Source organism: Oncorhynchus keta, chromosome 12 (assembly GCF_023373465.1).
Source record: "Oncorhynchus keta strain PuntledgeMale-10-30-2019 chromosome 12, Oket_V2, whole genome shotgun sequence".
NCBI lineage: Eukaryota > Metazoa > Chordata > Actinopteri > Salmoniformes > Salmonidae > Oncorhynchus > Oncorhynchus keta.
In genome coordinates, this window is record NC_068432.1 from 33,426,236 (window position 1) to 33,436,724 (window position 10,489).

General features: G+C 40.4%; 1 protein-coding gene across 11 annotated transcripts in view; it reads right to left on the reverse strand.

Annotated features, from left to right (window-relative positions):
- Positions 1-6,241, reverse strand: part of LOC118375829 (AP2-associated protein kinase 1-like) — a 48,462-nt gene extending 42,221 nt beyond the window's left edge. For 5 of the 11 annotated variants that reach the window (XR_004823900.2, XR_004823899.2, XM_035762441.2 and 2 more), the window contains exon 1: positions 5,101-6,239. Coding sequence is in view for 8 of the 11 variants with exons in the window: in XM_035762441.2 (XP_035618334.1) it covers positions 5,101-5,260 (160 nt within the window). In the remaining 3 variants the exon portion in view is untranslated. Of the gene's footprint in view, positions 1-5,100 lie in introns of all 11 variants that reach the window. The other 6 variants (XM_035762447.2, XM_035762442.2, XM_035762444.2 and 3 more) reach the window with 3 other exon arrangements.
- Positions 6,242-10,489: the final 4,248 nt, after the last annotated feature.

The following is a 10,489-nucleotide window of genomic DNA, read 5'->3' on the forward strand; positions in this document are numbered from 1 at the left end:
TTTGATTTAATGTATTTATGAGAACCCATCAGTCGATTTGAAAATGTGATGGAAACCCATTTAACTTGTATCTTTTATTCGGTACATGGGAATTTAACGGCAAAAGGTAGTTTTGTGCACTCCACAGAATGTACAAAACATTAAGGACACCTGCTCTTTCCAGATGAATGAGAGTCCAGCTTTGATCCCTTATTTGTCACGCCCTGACCTTAGAGATCCTTTTTATGTCTCTCTTTTGGTTTGGTCAGGGCGTGAGTTGGGGTGGGCATTCTGTTTTCTATTTCTGTGTGTTTGGCAGGGTGTGGTTCTCAATCAGAGGCAGCTGTCTATCGTTGTCTTTGATTGAGAACCATACTTAGGTAGCCTTTTCCCACCTGTGTTTTGTGGGTAGTTGTGTTTTTGTGTCTGCACCAGACAGAACTGTTTCGTTCATTCTCTTTGTTATTCAGGGTTCAGTTCTATTAATAAATCGTGAACACTTACCACGTTGCGCTTTGGTCACTTCTTCATGCAACGATGACTGTAACATTATTGATGTAATTTGTTAAATCCACTTCAAAATCAGTGTAGATGAAGGGGAGGAGACAGGTTAAAAAATTATTTTTAAGTCTTGAGAAAATTCAGACATGGATTGTGTATGTGTGCCATTCAGAGGGTGAATGAGCAAGACAAAAGATTTAAGTGCCTTTGAACGGGATATTGTAGCATGTGCCTGGTGCACCGGTTTGTGTCGAAGTGCAACGCTGCTGGGTTTTCACGCTCAACAGTTTCCCGTGTGTATCAATAATGGTCCACTACCCAAAGGACATCCAGTAAGCTTCACAAAGCTATGGGAAGCATTGGAGTCAACATGGGCCAGCATCCCTGTGGAACGCTTCGACACCTTGTAGAGTCCATACCCCAAAGAAATTAGTGCAAAAGGGAGGGCGGGGTGCAACTCAATATTAGGAAGGTGTCCTTAATGTTTTGTACACTTAGTGTACGTCATCACGCACATGTCTGGTGGGAAAATGTGCATTGTTTTATGTGGATTTTTGAATATTTACATGAAAATCTGGAAACGTAGCTATTGTGATGTCGTCAAATTGACTTTGTAAACATTGCCATCACTCCAAAGTAAATTTGATGACATCATAATGATGGCAAAGTTGATTCCTACTAATTATTTGCCAACTCCTATATCATTGTATTTACAGACCAATGTAGTTTAATTTTGACAAAACCGTTATTAGCCCCCATTCAGAATGACTGAGCAGCAATATGGCAGAGGCATTTTGAGAACTTTCACAACAATGGCATGGACGCAACCGAGTGACGGAAGTGCAATCAATGAAAAGTAGGCTAGAGTTAGTACTGTAACATCTAATAAAATGTGCATCCACTGTCCTACAGCCCAGACAGTCAATTTATAAACTTAATCTCCCCTGGAAAAAAGCATCTAGACAATATGTCCTCATGCTACTAGGCTAGCATTTGGTTTGCAGCAGTTTGGGTTTGTCTAAACCTTGTAATTTGCTTCAATAATCCATAGAATTTGTTTTTAAGCACTCAAAATGTTTTAGTTTGAACATTCTAATTTTTCCTTTTGTGGCCATGATTTCAGTTTAGAATGTTGTATCTTGCATTCCGCCATTGGAATTAATGGGGATAGAAGAGTGGAAGATTGAATAACTACTCTTATAATGGTGATTTTTACTGCTGCTCTAAATTTATTTATTACTTTTATTTCTTAATTAACATGTATTTTTCTTGATACTGCAATGATGGTTAACGTCTTGTAAGTAAGCATTTCACTGTAAAAGTCCATACCTATTGTATTCGACGCATGTAACAAATAACATTTTATTTGATTCCAGTCTCATTATGAAACTACAGTTGAAGACGGAAGTTTACATACACTTAGGTTGGAGTCATTAAAACAAGTTTTTCAACCACTCCACAAATTTCTTGTTAACAAACTAGAGTTTTGACAAGTCGGTTAGGACATCTACTTTGTGCATGACACAAGTCAATTTTCCAACAATTGTTTACAGACAGATAATTTCACTTACAATTCCAGTGGGTCAGAAGGTTACATACACTAAGTTGACTGTGCCTTTAAACAGTTTGGAAAATTCCAGAAAATTAGGTCATGGCTTTAGAAGCTTCTGATAGGCTAATTGACATCATTAGAGTCAATTGGAGGTGTACCTGTGGATGGTGTACCAATTGGAGGTGTACCTGCCGTCTCTACCGTCTCCTAGAGATGATAGGAGTTTGGTGATGGGAGTTAAAATCAATCCCAGAACAGCAGCAAAGGACATTGTGAAGATGCTGGAGGAAACAGGTACAAATAAATCTATATCCACAGTAAAATGAGTCCTATATTGACATAACCTGAAAGGCCGCTCAGCAAGGAAGAAGCCGCTGCTCCAAAACTGCCATAAAAAAGCCAGACAACGGTTTGCAACTGCACATGGGAACAAAAATTGAACTTTTTGGAGAAATGCTGCAGGAGGGACTGGTGCACTTCACAAAATAGATGGCATCATTAGGGGGGGGAATTATGTGAAGATATTGAAGCAACATCTCAAGACATCAGTCAGGAAGTTAAAGCTTGGTCGCAAATGCGTCTTCCAAATGGACAATGACCCCAAGCATACTTCCAAAGTTGTGGCAAAATGGCTTAAGGACAACAAAGTCAAGGTATTGGAGTGGCCATCACAAAGCCCTGACCTCAATCCCATAAACAATTTGTGGGCAGAACTGAAAAAGTGTGTGCGAGCAAGGAGACCTACAAACCTGACTCAGTTACACCAGCTCTGTCAGGAGGAATGGGCCAAAATTCACCCAAATTATTGTGGGAAGCTTGTGGAAGGCTCCCCCGAAACATTTGACCCAAGTTAAACAATTTAAAGGCAATGCTACCAAATATTAATTGAGTATATGTAAACTTCTGACCCACTGGGAATGTGATGAAATAAATCAAATCTGAAATAAATTATTCTCTCTACTATTATTCTGACATTTCACATTCTTAAAATAAAGTGGTGATCCTAACTGATCTAAAACAGGGAATCTTTTCCTGTATTAAATGTCAGGAATTGTGAAATAATGAGTTTAAATGTATTTGGCTAAGGTGTATGTAAACTTCTGACTTCAACTGTATATGACTAGAAGACAAGACAAGATATTGAAGTAAATAAATCAAATTGGCCTAACCATTCCATACACCACAATCCATAAACCATAAGAGCATTATTTGTCATCTTCTGCCAACTGTCTTTGTGGCATCATGTTAGATTAGTAATCTTCATTGCAACTGTAGGCTGTGAAATTTACAGTATATCTAGCTTAACTATCTTAGCATGGAATTTACAGTAAGTCAATGTTGATAGCCTACATGTTATACCATAATGGTGTTGAATTTCAATGTGTTTAAACTGCAGTGTACTGTGTAGATCTATACAATATTGCAGTGGGAGTTGCTGAGCTAAAACTGAGGCAGGGATAGGCTAGACTGTCTCCATTCACCATGTTTCAGACTCAGTGTACACTGCAAAGCGGCACTCTAAAAGGATGGACAGAATAGGCAGAAATCATGAGATGCAATTTGCCATACTCGTCAACAAAAGCATTGGATGTGAGAAAGTGATAGAAACATTGTCATCGTGAACTGAGGTTGTTAGAGCAAAGTTGCAGTCTTTAAGAAAGTTGTGCAAAGTAAATTAATTTTACAAGATGTCAGGGCTACATCATTACCATATCAGTGAACACAATCCACACAAATGACTCCACTGTGCAGGATAATGCAGACACTGCACCTTTCACTCAGGTGTATGATACAAAATGCTAGTGTTATGTGATAACTGGGGCCAGGCATTTATTTGTATTTAGATGATTGTGTTTATTTAGGCTAGGTTATGCATTTGCCATTTTCAAAGACTAAGCCCATTTATTTTTCAATTTTTTTTATTAATTTAAAGGATTGACTGAGTTTACATGGAATTGAATCCAAGCCAGATGCTTAATGAGAAAAATATACTGTTTTGAGAGGTGATTTTACACCACTGCACAGGGAGTCAGGGATTAATGTCACATCACTTCCTCACATCAAGGCATTATGGTCCTGTGTGGCTAAGTTGGTATAGCATGGCACTTGCAGAGGACAAGTAAGAAAATGTAGGCACTCACTACTGTAAGTCGCTCTGGATAAGAGTGTCTGCTAAATTACTCAAATGTAAATGTACAATTATCTTCAGATTCTTTGGATTTCACTACCAAGTACATGAGTGATATCAAACAATCAGCAACTTGATTTGCATGGTATTGGGTTGTCAAAATTACAAAAATGCCAGGATTAATGTGTCCAATTGGCTTTTTTTTTATTGTAAAAATTCTTTGACACCCCAAACATCTATCTGTGCTCTTCAGTACCTGAAAATTAGCTATCATTCCTAGTGAGCCTCTTCTCGTGCCCATGGTTACTAATTTTAATAATTCACAGAACACTGAAAACAGCCGGTTCCTGAGTCCATGGTCACTCATTTTAATAATTCATAGAACACCGAAAACAGACAGTTCTGAGTCCATTTAAGTGCCTAATACGTAAGGGGATTTCCTGACAATTAATTTACCAAATGCAGATGCTGCTCCAACAATGACAGAGCTGTCAATCATTTGACTGATATGACATAAGTCACATCTTGCAGCAGCCACACACTTGATCCTCAAAACTGATGCCATGAAAGCCACACTACAAACAATATGGCACGATGGCTTATCCATCTACAGTGAAATAGTCATTGGCTGGGTGTGTCAGATGCAGGAGTGTCAGGAATAGGAGTACATCATGTGGAAAGTTGACACAACAGTATGTCTTTACCAATGGCATAAAGTAGCCATATCACACTGAAACCTCAGCTTGCCTCTGGCTTGAGCATAAATTAATTCCATCATTCCATATTTCATGCAGCAGCTAACTTGATTGGTAATGACTGATTGATGTTGACCATTGTTGCAGTTTGCTGTCTGACTGAAATGTCACATGACCATGTTCTCAGTCAACATGAACATCAAAACATTGTTTCCAAAAGACAAGCATCAATTCCTACATCTCACCTTCGGCCACTGTTTCTTCAATAGTTACTTGGTGCCGCCCAATTGTACATGAACGTCCAATTAAATTGCCACCTGCATGGCTGGATCCACTGCTACCCCCTCCAGAAGCAGGTCCAGAACTGACCAACTCCCGACGAGATGAATCAAAAAACTTCCTCATTATAGTTTTGTCAAGTCTCGATGATCAGGAAGAGTTATCCTCACTTCGATACAGACTGTTCAAATGTCCTTGTTTACAGTTGTGCCAGTTTCACAAATGTATGTATTGTGCCAGTTTCACAAATCTTGTATTTCTGGACAGGGCCGAAGGTTTGTCTGACACAGCCAGTCTTGTTGTTTGCAGATGCCAAAACAGCTGTGATTTCTTCACCAGCACTGGCAGCAGATAGCTATCTCATCATTGACTAAGGAGCTAGCAATCTCGGAATGACCCGTCTACTATTTGCTTGACAGACGAGATACAGAGACAAGATAACAGACTATAATAATTCCGCTAAACCTTGTGCAGTATTATATTTGCTATCGCCTCGGAGGACATTTCTCCATCAATACAGCTGTTCAGGAGGTTGTGGGTCCCTCCAACTCCGCGGCTAGTTTATGACATTTCATGTAGCTAAGGTTATCCAGGTTATCCTCTAAAAATGATGTCCGTTGCAATATATCCCCGGTGCAACGTGCAAATGTTACACGATCCTTCCATATTCAATGTCTTTCGGCAAATATGATTATTTCCAAGCCTACTACAACACATCATCTAGCTAGCTACAATTAGCTATAGCTAGCTATTTCGCAACAGGAAATTAATATCAAACTGACAGGAAATGGTCATTCCGATACTGAGTATACCGATTGGAGCTAGATACTTTCGATCTCAGTTTGGTTTGATAGCTCCGTTAGAAAATATAGATAAAAATAGCCAGCTAGTTAGTAGTTCATGTTATGTGCGCAAGCTAGGCTAATACAAGCTTCGGCTACTACGACAACATCAACATAGCTGCCTGCTAAGGCTTACAGCAGTGGAGTCATGATATCTGTATTTCTACGATTGGGGGGCACTGGTGGGGAGCATCTATAGCTAGGTTTCTATCCAATTTGCGACAGATTTTAATGCGAATACTCTCAAATGCATAAAAAATATGCAAATTTTCCCACCAGAGATATGTTTATATCAAACGGGCTTTTTACAGATGAAAGGCAGTGCGGGATGACGTAGTGCATGTAAAACTTTTACCCGTTACATTCCCATGAAGGCTACCGAATGAAAAATACAGGTTAAATGGGTTTCCATCGCATGTTCAACTCTACTGATGGTTTTGTCATAAAATTGTTATATTGAAAATGTGCCCAATCTTTCTTGGCACATGCGCTCTAGCCAACAACTCGCAGATAAAGTGCGTAGGCTACCCCATTATGAATGTATAATAATTGTGAGCGATATTATTTATATTTTCAAACAGCAGCCAAGCTTCGATCATCATGTCACCAGAATAAGACCCTCGATATTTATTGGAATAAATTGCATCAAGCTCATCACCTTGCACATTCACCACCCTGTTTTTGATTGGATCCATTAGGATCCCCATTAGACGACGCCAATGGCGACAGCTAGGCTTACTGGGGTCCGACATACAACGAAAAAGACATTACAGACAAAATACTTTACTATTTACATTTAAAAACATTAACATGTAGTGTGTGTGCATCTATCAGTTTCACATACAGTACATTCGGAAAGTATTCAGACCCCTGGACTTTTCCCACATGTTGTTAAGTTACAGCCTTATTCTACAATTGATTAAATAAATACAAATCCTTAGCAATCTAAACACGATGACAAAAGGAAAACAGGGTTTTAGAAATGTTTGCAAATGTATTAAACATTAAAAACAGAAATACCTTATTTACACAAGTATTCAGACCCTTTGCTATGAAACACGAAATTGAGCTCAGGTGCATCCTGTTTCCATGTATCATCCTTGAAATGTTTCTACAACTTAATTGGAGTCCACCTGTGGTAAATTCAATTGATTGGACATGATTTGGAAAGGCACACGCCTGTCTATATACAGTAAGGTCCCACAATTGACAGTGTATCTCAGAGGAATGTGGATGTGGTTCAGAAGATGTTGGTTCATCAGCGGGATTCATTTTCACAGAGAAGGCAGGCTGAATCACGACCCGGGGATGGTGGTTGGAAGAGCGCGCTTGTTTGAAATTGAAATGCGTCACGGTAGCTTTTGATGAAGAAATTACATCAAGACAAAGCAGCTGCATTATAAGTGGGAAGGCACTGTTGAACGCTACATCCCGAAGGGTTCGTGCTGATTTTACGGAGATTGACAGCCGGAATTTCGTCCCTTGAGAAAGTAATAAGTTGTGTCAGGAGAAGTTCAGTATTATCATACGCTCTAAAAAGAAACGGTTCCCCGAGTATCCTTTAGGGGTTCTTCAAATTGAAACCTATAAGTTCTTCAAGGAACCCCTTTTAATAGTTCCTCGAATAACCTTTTGAATCACTTTTGTTTTTTTTTAACCCCCCCTCCCCAATAATAATAATAACATATTTTAGTTGTCAGTGTTTTATTATGATTTTGGAGGGGGAAAGGAGAGGCAGAAGAGGTCTAAGCGCGAGAGGGAGGAAGACGGTGAACTCGACTTGGTTAAAAATGGCTGGAAAAGGGGAGATGGTTTGTTAAAGAAGAATGGTAAAACGTGTAGTGAGCTGAAGACAGAAGGAGAAATGGTGTGAATGAGGGCGAAGTATCGGAGGTGGTAGGTGTGGTGAAGTTCTCTGGGGCCAGAGGCTTGCACTGAGGGTCAGGATGAAGACCGATGGAGTGAATTGTTTTGAAAAAGTGGACCCTTGCCTTTTGGCTGATCCATTTGTTGTTTCAGGGTGTGTGGAAGCAGAATTGGGTACTGTGGAATCGGAGTGTAACCAGAAGTGGTCTTGTCATAATTGTTTGTGTTTCTGCTGGTCAGAGGGTGAAGGCGATCGGCGTTAAACGAATGGGAGGCGAGACGTGAATTCTTCCGCTCTCAAAAGGGCGCCATTGAAAGAAGTGATTACTGGGGTAGCAGTAAATGTAAAAGTTGACCAACTGAAGGGGAAGATTCCCGGTGTTTGTGATGCTCGTAGTGTGGTGCGACGCAGACAGGTTGGTGAAACAAGAGTCATTGCCTGTTCTTTTGAGATTATATGTTGTCTCTTTGCCCGACAAAGTGATGTTAAGATGTATGAATTTTTGTGTCGAATACATCACGTTGTTACAGTTGTCAAGTTTATTGGCATGTGGCAGCAGTGTATAGTAGGGAGGTTCCTAGGTGTGAGAAGTGTGCAGAAGGGCATGAGTCAAATAAATATGTATTAATGGGGGAAAGTAGTGGTATGTGTTCATTATAGGGGTGCCCATGGGGCTGGGGATCAGAAATGCCTCGTGCAATAGAGGCAGGTTGAGGTTTCCAGAGTTAGAGTAGTGCAGAAGTTGTTGTATGCTGAGGCAATTATGAAAGTAGAAGAAGATGGGTCAAGGGTGAGGCAGTAGTGTGAGTAAAAGATCTGTACCAATACAGAGGGATAGCCCAGTAAGTGATATGTTTCAGTAAGATTGGATTTTTAGCATTTATAGCCATGGTTATCAACTTTGCTGCTGGTGAGTCACAGAAAACTGAGGTTGTGGTGGCAGCTGCAGAGAGGTATTTGGGTGTGCAAGACTTGACATCAGAAGAGTTACCGGGTGTGTTAAGTGGTGTTGTCACGTCCTTTCAGGTTGTTGGCATTGAGGTAGGACTAAATAGATTTAAATAGTGGAGTAGGGTGATTTTATTTTTTTGTGAGTGTAGTGTTAGATGGTAGGGTTTTTATGTATTTACTTTTTCAAGCAAAGTATAAGGGAGTTGTACTTCAATCTACTAGGTGGTAGTAATGCAACATATTGGATGTCAACCACAAATAAACCTCATTGAAGAAGAAATGGTGCATGTCAGAGCGAAAACTAAGCCATGAGGTCAAAGGAATTGTCTTGTAGAGCTCAGAGACAGGATTGTGTTGAGGTACAGATCTGGGGAATTATACCAAAATATTTCTGCAGCATTAAAGGTCCCCAAGAACACAGTGACCTCCATCATTCTTAAATGGATGAAGTTTGGAACCACCGAGACTCTTCCTAGAGCTGGCCACCCGGCCAAACTGCACAATAGGGGGAGAAGGGTAAGGGAGGTGACCAAGAACCTGATGGTCACTGACAGAGCTCTAGAGTTCCTCTGTGGAGATGGGAGAACCTTTCAGAAGGGCAACCATCTCTGCAACACTCCACCAATCAGGCCTTTATGGTAGAGTGGGCCAGACGGAAGCCACTCCTCAGTAAAATGCACGTGACAGCCCACTTGGAGTTTGCCAAAAGGCACCTAAAGACTCTCAGACCATGAGAAACAAGATTCTCTGGTCTGATGACACCAAGATTGAACTCCTTGGCCTGAATGCCAACCGTCACATCTGTGGGAAACCTGGCACCATCCCTACCGTGAAGCATGGTGGTGGCAGCATGCTGTGGGGATGTTTTTCAGCGGCAGGGACTGAGAGACTAGTCAGGATCGAGGCAAAGATGAATGGAGCAAAGTACAGAGAGATCCTTGATGAAAACCTGCTCCAGAGCACTCAGGACCTCAGTCTGGGGAAAATGTTCACCTTCCACAGTACAACAACCCAAAGCACACAGCCAAGAAAACACAGGAGTGGCTTCAGGACAAGTCTCTGAATGTCCTTGAGTGGCCCAGCCAGAGCCCAGACTAGAACCCGATCTAACATCTCTGGAGAGCCCTGGAAATAGCTGTGCAGCAACGCTCCCCATCCAACCTGACAGAGCTTGAGAGGATATGCAGAGAAGAATGGGAAAAAGTACCCTAATACATGTGTGCCAAACTTATATCTTCATACTCAAGAAGACTCGATGCTGTACTCAATCCCAAAGGTGTTTCAACAAAATACTGAGTAAAGGGTCTGAATACTTATGTAAATGTGATATTTAATATTTATTTATTTATTTGTAATACATTTGCAAAAATGTCTAAACCTGGTTTTTCTTTGTCATTATGGGGTAGTGTGTGTAGATTGAGGAAAATATTTTCATTTAGAATAAAGCAACACATCTCTCCCAATTAACAACACATCATTTCATCGCGTGACTCCACTATTACTTCTGGTTATTATATCAATATTTGCGCATAAAGGCGTTTCCACTGCCCCCATTTTCACATTATACATTTCACCGACACAAATATCCAGCAATTTTCTGACAGCATTTATAAATTGTACCGGCATTTAATGTTTACATCACTTTTTCATGCGTCAGGTAATTCATTCGCACGAAATGGTTGGATGGGAACCTGG